The following is an 18,967-nucleotide window of genomic DNA, read 5'->3' on the forward strand; positions in this document are numbered from 1 at the left end:
GTGATGGTTTTATTGCAACGAGCATTGGTTTTTTTTGTCAGCAAGATTCCTGATGTAAAATAACTACTGATATAAATATTCTGTATACACTGCAGTTACGAAACGTGGCCCACTAGAATTACTCTCCCTCCGCCAGGCTGTGTATGTGATGTGACTGATTTGGCAGGATGCCATTCTATTTTTTAAAATAACTTCTGGGTATCAAGTTTTGGATAGTTCTGTTCCAGGTCAGTAAATTCTATTCAAGAAAACCAGTATCGTTTTGATATATTATGATCTAAGTTTCTCAAGTTGTTTAACGAATTATTCGCACAGGGTTCTAGGAAAGCAGCCCTGCTGGAGGCCCTGAGCAAGTTCTCTTTACGGGCAAAAGCAGACTAGTGTGACAGCTCATAATTGCCAGATATTTTAATCCATTTTGGAGAGCTAGGGAAGAGAACCCCCAACTGTAATTTCCTTTATTTCAAAAAGCAAGATTCTGAAAAACTGGGGTTTCCCAGCTTTTGCCAGTGTTCAAGGTAGATCTTACTCCTCGCTTTTTTTCCCATTCACCTAGGCCTGCCCGCTGATCTGTCCTCCACGGATTATAGCTGCAGGAATTTTAAAGGAAATAACCTGGGCTGCCACGACACATTTCTGTAACCCAAATTACAGGGAATAATGTAGTCATAACATGGAAGGAGTTTGAAAGGCTGTGTCACCAAGAGCTCTTCCCCCAAGGGGAGTCAGATTAAGGGGAGTAGAATAACCTTTGCAGCTGTGCTTTTGGGGGGCTGTTTTGAGGGGGAGAGAAGCACCTGCATGGCCTTCCACGCCTCCATGCTGGCAGCTCGGGGCCCTCCTCCCTGCTAGGTCGGCACCCACCAACCCTTCTCTATAAACTGTTGCTCTAGTTTCCCTTAAAAAGTACTGACTGTGGCAACCTCCAGACCTCCTGGGGCTGCCAACCCAAGTGGCCAGTGGTTAGTGCGCTGTTACAACACTGCTTAATTGGAATGGTCTGTCCCAAACCCTATTTTTTTATCTTGTGCTTTTTGCAAAGTGCAAGGTTTTTCAGGAACGATTAGTCTGTGTTGTAGCAGAGGCACTGGTTCTCATCATTTGCTACTTTTCATTTCCTGATCAATTCAACTTGGGCTAGATTGTTGAGAGCCTTGCCAATAAAAGGAAAATCAAATAGTAAAGCCAACATAGAACTGTTTTCAAAGACAATTACGGCCTTAAGATAGTGGCAGTGAAAGTACTTGGAATAAAGTAGCACCTGGTACCAAAGAGAAAATGATTCCCTGTGGACACAGGACTAACCAGTGTCTATAATGAAAACTTGACCTTACTTCAGAGTTCCCCAAGCTTAGGTGAAGCTGGTTGTGAGCAGGGCTGATGGGTTTTAAAACGATCTTTGCTGCCATTCTGACGCTCGTTAATAGTTTGTAAATCAAGTAGAAGGAATTAGAAATTACTTTTCTAACAAATCTGAAACTACAAATGTAAACCAAAGCAGGGAATGAATACTTGTCCAAAAATACATAAGTAAATAAACCCACAGTATTGGGGGACAATCACAATTTTTAAATATGTTATTTTGATAGGAAAGTTTTATTTCTGAGTTCTTAAGTGATAACTAACGTTCCCGTGTACTGTTTCAAATTTATCTCAATACAAATGAAAACTATTGCCATTGACATTCTCTCGTATATATTTAATACAGTTCTCAAGAACATATGTATATATATATGTAAATATATCAGCAAGGAAATAGGTTTAAAGGATATAAGTAGGTAGCAAGGATTGGGAAGAACATGATTCTAGCCTAGAAGGGGAACTACACTTAGATACCAGCTGCAACTTAACGTCATCAAAATATACCTCGACTGCAAACTCTGGACGGTAAATTTTCCATGCTTTTGGTTTGTGGGGATTATCCAATTCACTTCTTGAAAGATAAAGCCTAGAATAGAAAAAAAAAGATTACATTTTATTGTAGGGCTAACAGAAAAGCCATACTGTAGGACACCCTTGTTAGAGCTTTAAAAAAACAAGCCTTGCTAGCCACCATCAGTCTCGACCCCTCCTCTGCATCTAATTAGCTTTCAAAGACCAGCTCTCCCACTTTCTCTCTTAAGACACAAAAATATCATGACCTTCAGTAATAACGTGTCACTCATCCTTTTAATATTGCCTTTTATGGAATTAATATCATTTAATAAATTAAATTTCTATATGTGATAAATCAGACTAGATGTGTATTAAAACCCAATAATAACAAGTGTCTTTTAAATGATGAAGTTGGCATTTTGGGTAAATTAAATCTCGTAATAGCTTTACCAAGGAGTATGGAAATTCACATGTTAAATCTTCAGAAACTATAAAAGTGAGGAGAAAAGTGATTTAGCATGTTGCTTCTCTAATATGAACATGGTGTTTTAAAGGAAAAAGCTGTGCCCTTTAGCAAGAACCACTTTTGAGTAGTACCAAATGAAGTTCCACCTAGATGTCTATTTGAGGGACTTGGCTCATGTTATAAGTCGAAGTTTTCTGTCTGTATACATCCAGGGGAAAAAATTGGTAAAAATGTTCCAGCAAATCCAAAGTTCACTCTATCAATAGCCACTAAATGTGTGTGCATTGCAGGTGTTTAGGCTAGGTTTTTATTTACTGTCACCTTAGTGGACTTGAGGTGGGATTAGATGCAGTCTACATTTGAAGAAAAGGCTAGGACTGTATGTCATGGGAACTGTCAGTTCATGGCACATACAATCATAACCAGTTCTTCAAAACTCTATGATTTTTTGAATATTATCTTTCCTTTTGTATTGAATGGTATGGTGATACCAATCTCAAATTTTCAGCACCACAGAATAGAAGATGTGGAGAACTTCTAGATTTAGGAATGAGTTTCAGATATGATAGAGGTTCTTTGGAATACTCTTCAAGTCAATTACTTTTAAAAAATAGATTATCCGATTTAGTTATAAGAAAATCAGTTTTAAATGGGAGACTATTAATGATTTTCTGAAAGCTGTCTTCACTGATACTTACTGTGTCTTATAACTTCTACCCTAGATGTAAGTGTGTCAACTACCTTTTAAACTAGCTGAAGCCTCCCTGGATGACACCTTCCTGTGGCATAGAATTTGGTGTTGGTCAGTCATCAGTAAATCAACACATACTGAGGACCTACCATATTCAAGGTACTGAACAAACTCATATTAAACTTTCATGGGAGGGATTTGTTGCCACACTCAAGATCTGCTTATAGTATGTTTTATAACGCAGTCCTATGGCATGGACCTTGAGGATAATGCAACAGTGGGTCTCAAGAATAGCCATATTTTTACAATCAGAAGAAAAGGAATCCAAATCGGAAAAGAAGTAAAACTGTCACTATTTGCACGTGACATGATACTATACACTGAGAATCCTAAAGATGCTACCAGAAAACTACTCGAGCTAATCAATGAATTTGGTAAAGTAGCAGGATACAAAATTAATGCACAGCAATGTCTTGATTCCTATACACTAATGCTGAAAAATCTGAAAGAGAAATTAAGGAAACACTCCCATTCACCACTGCAACAAAAAGAATAAAATAGCAAGGACTAAACCTACCTAAGGAGACAAAAGACCTGTATGCAGAAAAATATAAGACACTGATGAAAGAAATTAAAGATGATACAAACAGATGGAGAGATACCATGTTCCTGTATTGGAAGAATCAGCATTGTGAAAATGACTATACTACCCAAAGCAATCTACAGATTCAATGCAATTATCAAACTACCAATGGCATTTTTCACAAAACTGGAGCAAAAAATTTCACAGTTTGTATGGAAACACAAGAGACTCCGAATAGCCAAAGCAATTTTGAGAAATAAAAATGGAGCTGGAGGAATCAGGCTCCCTGACTTCAGACTGTACTACAAAGCTACAGTAATCAAGACAGTATGATACTGGCACAGAAACAAATATAGATCAATGGAACAGGATAGAAAGCCCAGAGATAAACCCAAGCACATATGGTCACCTTATCTTTGATAAAGGAGGCAAGGACATACAATGGAGAAAAGACAGCCTCTTCAATAAGTGGTGCTGGGAAAACTGGACAGCCACATGTAAAAGAATGAAATTAGAACACCCCCTAACACCATATACAAAAATAAAATGGATTAAAGTCCTAAATGTAAGGCCAGACACTATAAAACTCTTAGAGGAAAACATATGCAGAACACTGACATAAATCACAGCAAGATCCTTTTTGACCCACCTCCTAGAGTAAGGGAAATAAAAACAAAAATAAACAAATGGAACCTAATGAAACTTCAAAGCTTTTGCACAGCAAAGGAAACCATAAACAAGTTGAAAAGTCAGCCCCCAGAATGGGAGAAAATATTTGCAAACAAAGCAACTGGCAAACGATTAATCTCCAAAATATACAAGCTCAATATGAAAAATGAAGCTCAGTCTCAAAAAAACAACCCAATCCAAAAATGGGCAGAAAGCCTAAAAAGACATTTCTCCAATGAAGATATACAGATTGCCAACAAACACATGAAAGAATGCTCAGCATCACTAATCATTAAAGAAATGCAAATCAAAACTACAATGAGGCATCACCTCACACCACTCAGAATGGCCATCATCAAAAATCTACAAACAATAAATGCTGGAGAGGGTGTGGTGAAAAGGGAACCTTTTTGCATTGTGGGTGGGAATGTAAATTGATACAGGCGCTATGGAGAACAGTATGGAGGTTCCTTAAAAAACTACAAATAGAACATATGATCCAGCTATCCCACTACTGGGCATATACCCTGAGGAAACCATAATTCAAAAAGAGTCATGTACCACAATGTTCATTGCAGCTCTGTTTACAACAGCCAGGACATGGAAGCAACCTAAGTGTCCATCATCAGATGAATGGATAAAGAAGATGTGGCACATGTATACAATGGAATATTACTCAGCCATAAAAAGAAACGAAATTGAGTTATTTGTAGTGAGGTGGATGGACCTAGAGTCTATCATACAGAGTGAAGTCAGTCAGAAAGAGAAAAATACCATATGCTAACACATATATATGGAATCTAAGAACAAAAAAGGTCATGAAGAACCTAGGGGCAAGACGGGAATAAAGACACAGACCTACTAGAGAATGGACTTGAGGATATGGGGAGGGGGAAGGGTAAGTTGAGACAAAGTGAGAGTGGCATGGACATATATACACTACAAAACGTAAAATAGCTAGCTAGTGGGAAGCAGCCACATAGCACAGGGAGATGAGCTCAGTGCTTTGTGACCACCTAGAGGGGTGGGATAGGGAGGGTGGGAGGTAGATGCAGAGGGAGGGGCTATGGGGATATATGTATACATATAGCTGATTCACTTTGTTATACAGCAGAAACTAACACAACATTGTAAAACAAGTATACTCCAATAAAGATGTTTTTTAAAATAACCAGATCACAATAAGGAAGGCAATGAAGAACGGTGACTCAAGGATTTTTTGGTTTCTATAAATTGGGCTTACGGCAATTAGCAAAAGACTTGTCATTACCTCTTACATAGACATTTGAGACTAAGCTGTTTCTACTGCGTTATACCATAGCCATACCTGTTATTTTGTATAAAAGATGTGTGGAACCAAAAGAAAAATGGACAGTCGTCATAGTATTTAGGAAGATCCTAAAAAGACATGGTTAAAAGAAAAAATTAGTTTAGTATCCATTTTACTGTGAAAAATAATCTTTCCAAAGGAATTAAAATTCCTTCCTTTATTCATCTGTATGTTCATCAAATAACTGTAGCTATTGAATATGCAGCACTTACCATCAACATTATACTCAAGATACCAAGAGAGAGACTTTGAGAGACTGCTGTTCCTTTCTCTCGCTATTTCTAGCAAAATTTTCAAAGAAATGTATTTTCTCTATGATACTTATAAGTTTAGACACTGATCTTCTAATCTGGTTTGGATAGTGCTAAACAGAACCTACTAAGGACCTATGTCTGTTTCTGCCCCAGTAACATCATCCGTTCCTACAAGGAGCAGCTAGCTACATTGGATAATTAACCACGACTGATGATGATAGAAACACCTAAGATTTCTGAAAGTGCTTTCATCTCATGACCCTTGACAATCACAAAGGCCAGAAATCACCAACATCCCCTTGGCTAGCGCCCCTACACCAGTGCTTCTGCTTAGAGACCACTGATTAAGAGAATTCAGACTGGCTCAGTTGTTCAAGGGGAGCTATCCCAGCCACTTGCTTCAACACATGTACCATTTCAAACTTAGTAAATTCTCCGCCAACAGGGAACAAGCAGGGGGTGCAGGCGGGCACAGGAAATAAGCTTTAAATTGAGCAAACACAGTTACATGTTGGCAGTTCTGGTTGATGATTTAATAGGAAAATGAAACTCCTGGGGCTTAGAAATTTGCTATATACAGAATAATCAGACATACATTTGATAACTGGTCAGCATAAATTATACTGTAATGACAATGGCAGATATTCTTATTTTTCATAAATATTGGATTAAATATTGCTATTTTAAATGAATTATACATCAATTGAGAAGAAAGCAAAATCTTCCTCACTTTAACGTATTTTATAAGTTATGGGGAGCAATGTATTTTAAAGATACAAACCAAAAATATGATCACTGCTATGTAGTTTATACCTTGGTTTTGTTTTTTTTTTTAACATCTGGGTTTTTGTATTTTTTTCTTATTTGAAAATTAATACATGCAAATTGTATACAATTTAGAAAAACAAATGAGCAAAAATATGTTTAATTACATATTTTCTTTTTAAAAAAAATATTCGATATAGAAATCTGACTTGTTTTGTCTCCCCATCCCTGACTAGGGGTTGACATCTCCTATCATCTCCCTTGTTGGGAACTGTAGCAAAGGAAATCCCAAACCAGAATCATTCAGAAGACTAGACACGATTAGCAGCATAGAAGCATAGATTGTTTCTTGATGACTCACCGAAGAAAGAAATTTCACTTTCACCTCATCATACAGAGGTGGACAGTTGGATAGATTAATTATTACTCTGTCTGTTTCAGCATCATGAACTATCTGTGGATGAACACATGGAATTCAGAATTATAAACCTGATAATGAGACAACAGTGAAGTTCATGTCCACTTATTGAGGCTTCTTCTATTTAATCAAGTACTCTTGGTCTCATAGCCCAATGACTACATGTATAAATGTTAATATTTATTTCTATAAAGTTGCAATACTGTTAACATTTTTAACAGGGCATCGTGGTTGAGGGTTATGGTGGAACACTTGAAAAGCAAAGTATTCAATTTTCTATTAGACTTTAACCAAGTAAACATTAGTGTTGAATGTGTGTCACCTAATTTTCATATGTTGGGAATACATAAGAAGCTCAATTTTAAAGCTAGTATGCATATTTAAAAAGCAATGCCTAGTTGCTCACATTTTATCAAAAATGTGTTTGCTGATGGGATCGTAGGCCTTGTCTGTAGCAGACTGCTGGATGGAGTGACCAAAGGTAGGCCAAGTTTCTGGAATGAACAACTTTGAAGCTATACTGATTATTTGTTACGGATACACCCTTGTATGATAGTGACACCCACAGTGAGAAAGGTCTATGCTAGGCCCTGGGAAAAATACAAAAGAAAGTGAAGACTCTGTTGATGCTTCAGGGAGTAAAACACATCAGGACCAATAGCAGAATAGCATAGAACTACGTGTTAAGCTGTATGATGAAGACTAAGGGTGCCGTTGTGTGATTCAGGGAGGCTAACAGGAGGCGTAGAATGAGAAAGTGTCACCGAGGAGGTGGAAACTGAGATGGGCATGGAAGGATTTGTATAAATTAAGAGGAGTACTGAGGGGATCAAGATGGTGGAGTAGGAAGATGCTCTCACGGACACTCCAAAACTGCAACTACATGTGCAACAGCTCTGAGAATGACCTGAAGACCAGCAGAACAGCTCTCCTACAACTAAGGATATAAAGAAAAAAACACATTGAGACAGGCAGGAGGGCAGAGATGTGGTCTCATCAGGACCCATACCCCCAACATGGCTACCCACAAATGGGAGGGGACCTTACAAACACAGAGGTTCTCCCTAAGGAGAGAGGGGTTTGAGCCCCATGTCAGGCACCCCAGCCCTAGGGACCTGCACCAAGAAAATGAGCCCCCATAACATCTGGTTTTGAAAACCAGCAGGGCTTGTATCCAGGAGAGCTGTAGGAAACCAAGACTCTGCTCTTAAAGTGCACACGCACAAATTCACTCACTTTGAGTCCCAGGACAGAGGCAGTACGTTGCAAAGTGCCCAGGCTGTATGTGAAGTACGTTCATTAACTTCAGGGTGAGTGCCAAAGGGGGGAAGAAACTGCCTCTGGGGAACAAAGTGCTGGTGGGCATCATTAAAAAATTCTCCTTCTACCTAGGCTGGCCCAGCACTGGCAGGTGCCATTTCAAAACATTTGCCATCTACCTTGCTAACACCACTCACCCCAACCCCAGCATTCCCCTGCAGACCTGCCCTGCCCAAAGCAGCTCCCAGCTGCCACCCTGCCATATCCAGTGGGAGTCCTTGGCTGGTTGTAGTCCCCCTCCTCCCAGGGTGGGAGCCCAAAGAAGCTCCCACCCTGGGGGCCAACCCCACTCACAATTGTACCTGCAACTGTTGTGGTTGGGCCCCACAGCCAGCCACACTGGGGCCAGCCTTGCCCACCAGTGAATGTGCCGCAGCTGTGGCCAGGCCACACAGGCAGCTGGCTTGGGGGCCAGCCCATTCCACTAGCGTGACTGCAGCATCTGTGGCACCGTACAACAGGAGGGGCACATGCAGCCCACATAGAAAACATCCCTGGCTCTGGTGACTAGCAGGGATTGCTCTTCTGGGCCCCACAGCAAACCTTCTACATAAGGCCACTTCTTCAAAACCAGAAGATGTAGCTAATCTACCTAATACACAGAAACAAATGAGAGGAATATGCTCCAAATGAAAGAACAAGACAAAACTTCAGGATAAGAACCAACGAAATGGACATAGGTAATCAACCTGATAAAGTGTTCAAAGTAATACCCATAAGGATAGGTACTCACCAAACTTGGAAGAAGAATGAACACAGTGAGAACTTCAACGAAGAGATATAAAAAAGAACCAATCAGAACTGAAGAATACAATAACTGAAAGGAACAATACAGTAGATGGAATCGAGAGCATATTAGGTGCAAAAGAATGGAAAAACAACTAGTTATGTACAAGGGAACCCCTATAAGACTATCAGCTGATTTTTCAGCAGAAACTTTACAGGCCTTAAGCAAATGGCACAATATATTCAAAGTACTGACAGGGAAAAACTTATAACCAAGAATACTCTTATCTGGCAAGGTTATTGTTCGGAATTGAAGGAGCAATAAAGTTTCCCTGACAAGCAGAATCTACAGGAGTTCACCACTGAACCAGTCATACAAGAAATGTTAAAAGGACTTCTTTAAGCAAAAAAGAAAAGGCCATTACTAGAAATCAGAAAACATGTAAAAGGAAAAATCTCCCTGGTAAAATCAAACGTATAGTAAAGGCAGTGGATCAACCACTTACAAAGGTTATAAGGTTTAAAGACAAAAGTTGTAAAATCAACTATCACTACAATAATTAGTAGGTATACAAAATCAAAAGATGTATAATGTATCAAAAACATAAAACATGGAGTGGGGGGAGTAAAAATGTAGTGTTTTTAGAATGATTTGAACTTAAGTAATCAACTTAAAATAGACTGCTATACACATAGGCTGCTATACACGAACCTCAAATTAACCACAAACCGAAAACCTGATATTGCGAAAAATTAGAAAAAGGAATTCAAACATAATGCTAAAGAAAGTCATCAAATTCCAAAGGAAGAGAGCAAGAGAAGAAGGAACATAGAAGAACTGTAAAAACAACCAGAAAATAATTAACAAAATGGTATTTAGTACAACCTATCAATAATCACTTTAAATGTAAATTCTTCAATCAAAAGACATAGGGTGAATGATGGATTAAAAAAAAAAAAACAAGACCCATCTATATGCTGCCTACAAGAGATTCACTTCTGATCTAAAGACACACACAGACTGAAAGTGAAGGGATACAAAAAAATACTCCACGCAAATAGAAACAAAAATTTGGGGTAGCAATACTTATACAAAATAGACTTTAATACAAAGGCTGTAGGACAGCTACATGTAAAAGAACATTCTCTAACACCATGTACAAAAACTCAAAATGGATTAAAGACCTAAATGTAAGACTGGATACTATAAAACTCCTAGAGGAAAACATAGGCAGAACACTCTTTGATGTAAATTATAGCAATAATTCTTTGGATCTGTCTCCTAAATCAAAGGAAACAAAAGCAAAAATAAATAAATGGGACCTAATTAAGCATATAAGCTTTTGCATAGCAATGGAAACCAATGACAAAATGAACAGACAACCTACTGAATGGGGAAAAATATTTGTAAATGACATGACTGATAAGGGGTTAATATCCAAAATATATAAGCAGCTCCTACAACTCAACGTTAAAAAAAAAAAAAAGGCAATTAAAAAATGGGCAGAAGACCTGAATAGAGATTTTTTCAGAGAGGACATGCAGATGGCCAACAGGCACATGAAAAGATGCTCAACATTGTTAATATCAGATGAATGCAAATTAAAACCACAATGAGATATCACCTCAAACCTGTCAGAATGGCTATCATCAAAAAGAAGACAAGGCTCTTCAATAAGAGCTGGGAAAACTGGACAGCTACATATAAAAGAATGAAATTAGAACGTTCCCTAATACCATACACAAAAATAAACTCCAAATGGATTAAAGACTTAAATGTAAGACCAGACACTATAAACTCTTAGAGGTAAACATAGGAAAACACTCTTTGACATAAACCACAGCAAGATCTTTTTTGACCCACCTCTTAGAGTAATGGAAATAAAAACAAAAGTAAACAAATGGGACTTCATTAAACTTAAAAGCTTTTGCACAGCAAAGGAAACCACAAACAAGATGAAAAGACAACCCTCAGAATGGGAGAAAATATTTGCAAATGAAACAATGGACAAAGGATTAATCTCCAAAATATACAAACAGCTCAAGGAGTTCAATATCAAAAAAAACAATCCAGTTAAAAAATGGGCGGAAGACCTAAATAGACATTTCACAAGAAAGGCATACAGATGGCCAAAAGGCACATGAAAAGATGCTCAACATCACTAATCATTAGAGAGATGCAAATCAAAACTACAATGAGGTCACCTCATGCCAGTCAGAATGGCCATTATCAAAAAATCTAGAAACAGTAAATGCTGGAAAGGGTGTGGGGAAAAAGGAACCCTCAGGCACTGTTGGTGGAATGTAAATTTTTACAACCACTATGGAAAACAGTATGGAGGTTCCTTAAAAAACTAGAAATAGAACTACCATATGACCCAGCAGTCCCACTACTGGGCACATACTCTGAGAAAACCATAATTCAAAAAGAGACATGGGGCTTCCCTGGTGGTGCAGTGGTTAAGAATCCGCCTGCCGATGCAGGGGACATGGGTTCGAGCCCTGGTCCAGGAAGATCCCACATCCCGCGGAGCAACTAAGTTCGTGTTCCACAACTACTGAGCCTGCGCTCCAGAGTCCATGAGCCACAACTCCTGAAGCCTAGGTGCCTAGAGCCCGTGCTCTGCAACAAGAGAAGCCACCGCAAAGAGAGCCCATGCACCGCAACAAAGAGTAGCCCCTGCTCACCGCAACTAGAGAAAGCCCATGCACAGCAACAAAGACCCAACACAGCCAAAAAAAAAAAAAAAAGACGTGTACCACAATGTTCATTGCAGCACTATTTACAATAGCCAGGACATGGAACCAACCTAAATGTCCATTGACAGATGAATGGATAAAGAAGATGTGGCACATATATACAATGGAATATTAGTCAGAAACGAAATTGAGTTATTTGTAGTGAGGTGAATGGACCTAGAGTCTGTCGTACAGAGCGAAGTAAGCCAGAAAGAGAAAAACAAATACTGTATGCTAACACATGTATATGGAATCTAAAATATATATATATATGGTACTGATGAACCTAGTTGCAGGGCAGGAATAAAGAGGTAGACATAGAAAATGGACTTGAGAACATGGGGTGGGAGGGCAAAGCTGGGGCAAAGTGACAGTAGCATCGAGTAGCATCGATGTACATACACTGCTGAATGTAAAATAGTTGGCGGGTGGGAAGCAGCAGCATAGCACAGGGAGATCGGCTCGGTACTTTGCGATGACCTAGAGGGGTGGGATAGGGAGGGTGGGAGGGTGGCTCAAGAGGGAGGGGATATGGGGACGTGTATGCATATGGCTGATTTGCTTTGTTGTGCAACAGAAACTAACACAGTATTGTGAAGCAATTATACTCCAATAAAGATCAAAAAAAAAAAGACAACCAGTGTTGGCAAGGATGTGGAGAAAAGGGACCCTTCATACACTGTTGGTGGGAAAGTAAATTGGTGCAGCGACTGTGGCAAACAGTATGAAGGCTTCTCAAAAAACCAAAAAATAGAACTATCATGTGACCAAGCAGTCCACTCCTGGGTATGTGTACAGAAAAAACTCCCACTAATTCAAAAAGATACATGCACTCCAATATTCATAGCAGCATTATTTACAATTGCCAAGATATGGAGGCAACCTAAATGTCCATCAACAGATGAATGGATAAAGAAGGTGTGGCATGAGTAGTATTCCACTGTGTGATATATAAACATATACACACACACACACACACACACACACACACACACACACACACACACATATCACACAGTGGAATACTACTTAGCCATAAAAAAGAACAATTTGCTATATGCAACAACATGGATGGACTTTGAGGGTATTACGCTAAGTGAAATAAGTCAGAGTAAGACAAATACTGTATGATATGTGGAATATAAAAAATAAAACAAACTAGGGAATATAACAAAAGAAAGAGACTCACAGATATAAAACAAACTAGTGGTTCCCAGTGGGGAGATGGAAGGGGGGAGGGGCAAGATAGGGGTAGGGGACTAAGAGGTACAAATTATGTATAAAATAAATAAGCTACAAGGATATACTGTATAACACAGGGAATATAGCCAATATTTTATAATAACTGTGAATGAAGTATAACCTTTAAAAACTGTGAATCACTATGTTGTACATCTGTAACATATAATACTGTTCATCGACTATAATTCAATTTCAAAAATCCCCCAAAATAAAACCAATTTTTAAAAACAAAGGCTGTGGGAGTTCCCTGGTGGCACAGTGGTTAAGAATCTGCCTGCCAATGCAGAGGACAAGGGTTCGAGCCCTGGTCTGGGAAGATCCCACATGCCGTGGAGCAGCTAAGCCCATGGGCCACAACTACTGAGCCTGCGCTCTGGAATCCGCAGGCCACAACTACTGAGCCTGCAAGCCACAACTGCTGATCCCATGTGCCACAACTACTTGCCTAGAGCCTGTGCTCTGCAACAAGAGAAGCCACCACAATGCGAAGCCCGTGCACCGCAACAAAGAGTAGCCCCCACTTGCTGCAACTAGAGAAAAGCCGTGCACAGCAACGAAGACCCAATGCAGCCAAATAAATAAAATAAATGTATACAAAACAAAAAAAAAGGCTGTAACAAGAGACCAAAAAAAAAAAAAAAGCATTACATAATGATAAAGAGTTGAATCCAACAAGAGTATATAACACTTGTAGATATTTATGCACTCAGCATAGGCATACCTAAATAGGTAAGGCTAATATTAACAGACATAAAAGAGAAACTGACAGTAATACAATAACAGTATGGACTTTAACACCCCACTTAACAGCAATGAACAGATCATCCAGGCAGAAAATCAATAAAGAAACTGGCTTTAAATGACACGTTAGACCAAATGAACTTAATAGATCATAAAAAACATTCTACCCCCAAACAGCAGAATATATATTCTTTTTAAGTGTACATGGAACACTCTTCAGGATAGATCACGTTAGGCCGCAAAACAAGTCCAAATAAAGTTAACGTTAAAATCATACCAAGCATCTTTTCTGACCACAACAGTACCAAACTTGAAACTGACTATAAGAAGAAAACTAGAGAAACACACACACACAAACATGTGGAGACTAAACAACGTGCTACTAAACAATCCAATGGGTCACTGAAGAAATCAAAGAGAAAATTTTAAAAATACCTTAAGACAAATACAAATGGAAACACGGGCTTCCCTGGTGGCGCAGTGGTTGAGAGTCCGCCTGCCGATGCAGGGGACACAGGTTCATGCGCCGGTCCAGGAAGATCCCACATGCCATGGAACAGCTGGGCCCGTGAGCCATGGCCGCTGAGCCTCTGCGGTCCGGAGCCTGTGTCCACAACGGGAGAGGCCACAACAGTGAGAGGCCCGCGTACAGCAAAAAAAGGAAACACAACATTACAAAATCTCTGGGACACAGCAAAAGGAGTTCTAAAAAGCAAGTTCATAGCAATACAGACCAAACTCAAGAAACAAGTAAAATCTCAATCTAACCTTAGCCCTAAAGGAAGTAGAAAAAGAACAAAGTCCAAAGTTAGTAGAATGGAAAAAATCATGAAGATCAGAACAGAAAGAGGTTTTTTAAAAATAGAAAAGATCAATTAAACTAAGAACTGGTTCTTTGAAAAGATAAACAAAACTGACGAACCTTTATCCAGACTCATCAAGAAAAAAAAGGGAGAGGGCCCAAATAAATCAGAAATGAAAGAGAAGTTACAACTGATACCATAGAAATACAAAGGATCATATGAAACTACAGCAACAAATTGGAAAATCTAGGAGAAACAGATAAACTCCTAGAAACACACAATCTTCCAAAACAATCAGGAAGAAATAGAAAATCCAAATAGGTAGATTTCTAATAATGATATTGAATCAGTCATCAAAAAACTCCCAATAAAGTCCAGGAACAGAGAGATTCACAGGTGAATTCTACCAAACATTTAAAGAACAGTAAATACCTATCCTTCATCAAAATATTCCAGACTCATTCTATGAGGCCAGCATTACCTTGATACCAAAACCAGACAAAGAGACTGCAAAAAAAGAAAATTACAGGCCAATATCCTGGATGAACATAGATGCAAAAATCGTCAGTGAAACATGAACAAACCAAATTCAACAATACATTAAAAGAATCATACACCAGACCAAGTGGGATTTATTTTGGGGGTACAAAGATGGTTCAACATCTGCAAATGAATTTGATACACCATGTTAACAAAGGATAAAAATCATGATTAGGGCTTCCCTGGTGGCGCAGTGGTTGAGAGTCCACCTGCCAATGCAGGGGACGCGGGTTCGTGCCCAGGTCCGGGAAGATCCCACGTGCCGCAGAGCGGCTGGGCCTGTGAGCCATGGCCGCTGGGCCTGTGTGTCTGGAGCCTGTGCTCCACAGCGGGAGAGGCCACAACAGTGAGAGGCCCGTGTACCGCAAAAAAAAAAAAAAAAAAAAAATCATGATTATCTCCATAGATGCAGAAAAAGCATTTGAGAAAATTTAACACCCATTTATAATAATAAAAAACTCCCAGCAAAGTGGGTATAGAGGGAACATACCTCAACCATACGTAATAAACCCACAGCTAATGTCATACTCAGTGTTGACAAGTTGAAAGCTTTTCCTTAAGATCAGGAACAAGACAAGGATGCCTACTCTTGCTGCTTTTCTTGAACCAAGTATTAGAAGTCCTAGCCCCAGCAATTAGTAAAAAGAAATAAAACACATCTAAATTGGAAAGGAAGAAGTAAAACTCACTATTTGCTGATGGCATGGTACTATATATAGGAAATGCTAAAGACTCCACCAAAACACTATTCAAATAAATGAATTCAGTGAAGTTGCAGGATACAAAATTAATGTATAGAAATCTGTTGCATTTCAATACACTAATAATGAACTATCAGAAATATAAATTAAGAAACTCCCATTTAAAATTGCATCTAAAAGAATAAAATACTTAGGAATAAGTTTAACCAAGGAAGTGAAAGACCTGCACTCTGAAAACTGTAAGACATCGATGAAAGACGTAAATGTAACACAATTAACTGGAAAGGTATACTGTGCTCATGGATTGGAAGAATTCATGTTGTTAAAGTGTCTATGCTACTACCCAAAGCGATATACAAATTCAGTGTAATCCCTATTAAAATACCAATAGCATTTTTCACAGAACTAGAATCCTACAATTTGTGTGGAACCACGAAAGACCCCAAATAGCCAAAGTAATCTTTAAAAGAACAAAACTGGAGGTATCAGTTTTTCTGACTTCAAACTATATCACAGAGTTATAGTATTCAAAACAGTTGTTACTGGAACAAAAACAGATACATAGATCAATGGAACAGAATAGAGAGGCCAGAAAAAAATCCACACACTTATGGTAAATTGATCTACAACAGAGAAGACAAGAATATACAAAGTGGAAAAGAATCTCTTCAATAAGCAGTGTTGGAAAAACTGGACAGTTACATGCAAAAGAATGAATCTGGACCACTACCTTACACCGCATATGACAATAAAGTTAAAATGGATTAAAAATTTGAATGTAAGACCTGAAACCATAAAACTTCTAGAAGAAAGCACAGGCAGTCAGCTCTTTGACTTTGATCTTAGCGATACCTTTATGGATCCATCTCCTCAGGCAAGGACAACAAAAGCAAAAATAAACAAGTGGGACTACATCAAACTAAAATGTTTTTGCACAGTGAAGGAATCCTGCAATAAAATGGAAAGATAATCTATTGAATGGGAGAAGATACTTGTAAATTATGTATCCAATAGAGGTTAATATCCAGAATATAAAAATAACTCATACAACTTAAAAAGGAAACATCAAAAAAAGAAACAATCCAATTGAAAAATGGGCAGAGGACCTAGAAAAGACATTTTTCTAAAGGAGACATACCGACGGCCAACAGGCACATGAAAAAATGCTCATCATTACTAATCACCAGGGAAATGCAATTCAAAACCAGAACATCACCTCATACCTGTCAGAATGACTATTATCAAAAGGACAAAAAATAACACTGGTGAAGGTGTGGGAAAAAAAGAAACCCTCTTTCACTGTTGGTGGGAATGTAAATTGGTGCAGCCACTATGGAAAGCAGTATGGAGGTTCCTCAAAAAATTAAAAATATAACTAGCACACGACTGAACAATTCCACTCCTGGGTATTTATTCAAAAACAACAACAACAACAACACTAATTCGAAAAGATATATGCACCCCTGTGTTCACTGTAGCATTATTTACAATAGCCAAGATATGGAAGCAACCTAAGCCCATCAATAAAGAAAATGTGAGGTATATGTGTGTGTGTGTGTGTGTGTGTGTGTGTGTATGCACATGTATGTATATATGAATATTATCCATAACAATGAAATCTTTCATTTGTGACAACGTGGATGGACTTAGAAGGTATTATGCTAAGTGAATTAAGTCAAAGAAAAGTATTGCATGATTTCACTTACATGTAGAATCTAAAAAACAAATGAACATAACAAAACAGAAGCAGACTCATAGATACGAAGAACAAACTGGTGGTTGGCAGGGGATAGAAGGATGGGTGAAATAGGTGAAGGGGATTAAGAGGCCTAAACTTCCAGTTATAAAATAAATAAGTCATGGGGATATAATATACAGAATAGGGAATATAGTCAATAATGTTGTAATAACTTTAAATGCTAACAGATGGTAACTAAACTTACGTTGATCATCTCATAATGTATATAAGATGTCAAATCACTATGTTGTACACCTGAAACTAATATAATATTGTATGTCAATTATACTTCAATTTTTAAAAAAGAGGAGCTCTGTAAAGAGAATCCAGTTCAGGCAGGGGACTGGGAGGGCAGGGCTGGAGAAGGGGAAAGAGGGGAAAGACCAGCAAAAACAGGAAGCAGAAATTAGAGTGTTGGGGCTTCCCTGGTGGCGCAGTGGTTGGGAGTCCGCCTGCCGATGCAGGGGACACGGGTTCGTGCCCCGGTCCGGGAAGATCCCACGTGCCGCGGAGCGGCTGTGCCCGTGAGCCATGGCCGCTGAGCCTGCGCGTCCGGAGCCTGTGCTCCGCAACGGGAGAGGCCACAACAGTGAGAGGCCCGCGTACCGCAAAAAAAAAAAATAAAAAATTAGAGTGTTGTGTTCCAAGGGCCAGAGGGGACCCAGTCGACCTGACATGGAGACAGCAGGCCATGTTACTAATGCGAATAAGCTCAGGTATGATAGGGCTACGTCTTGAGACTTCAAGACCCAGGAAAGTAAGAATAAAGCTGTTGAAGATTATAGTGGAGCATTTCCTAGGTGATAAAGTTGGCCTGGTAATTATCACATCTAACATTTATTTCGTGATGTATAACTCACAAAGCAACTTCACATGTATTATCTAATTCAATCCTCACAACACTTGAGATGTAACCTTTATTTTACAGATAAGAATACTGAGCCAGAAGGACTTCCCTGGCGGTCCAGTGGTTAAGACTCCACGCTTCCACTGCAGGGGGCATGGGTTCAATCCCTGCTTGGGAAAATAAGATCCTGCATGCCTCACAGCCAGGAACAAAAAAAAAAGAATATTGCGCCAAAGATATTAACTAGCTTTGACCGTGGGTACGCAGTGTGTCTTCTGCTCTAGCTACAGCTTTTTACAATGAGAGCAGTATTTCAGGATGCGTATTGCAGGACCCTATATACTGCCCTGTATAAGGAGAAAGCAAAGGTAAGGAGACGGTTGTAGAAGTCTAGGCATGAGCGAATGAGGTCCTGGACCGGGTAGTGGCAATGGGAACAGACAGGAAGGGAGCGAGTGAAAAGAGATTCCAGTGGTCTCATCAGCAGGAACTGGTGACTAACTGGATTTAGGGGCCGCG

At 39.1% G+C, this 18,967-nt stretch overlaps 1 protein-coding gene across 1 annotated transcript in view; it reads right to left on the bottom strand.

The window, feature by feature from the left end:
* Window positions 1-552: 552 nt before the first annotated feature.
* LOC103070005 (phosphatidylinositol 3,4,5-trisphosphate 3-phosphatase TPTE2) overlaps window positions 553-18,967 on the bottom strand; it is a 58,985-nt gene continuing 40,570 nt past the window's right edge. The window contains exons 16-19 of the mRNA XM_007471693.1: window positions 6,995-7,087; window positions 5,612-5,682; window positions 1,837-1,948; window positions 553-636 (exon numbers count right to left, since the gene is read on the bottom strand). Coding sequence (XP_007471755.1) covers window positions 553-636; window positions 1,837-1,948; window positions 5,612-5,682; window positions 6,995-7,087 — 360 coding nt within the window. The remainder of the gene's footprint in view (window positions 637-1,836; window positions 1,949-5,611; window positions 5,683-6,994; window positions 7,088-18,967) is intronic.

Source organism: Lipotes vexillifer, unplaced genomic scaffold (assembly GCF_000442215.2).
Source record: "Lipotes vexillifer unplaced genomic scaffold, Lipotes_vexillifer_v1.1 scaffold470, whole genome shotgun sequence".
In the NCBI taxonomy this organism is placed as follows: domain Eukaryota; kingdom Metazoa; phylum Chordata; class Mammalia; order Artiodactyla; family Lipotidae; genus Lipotes; species Lipotes vexillifer.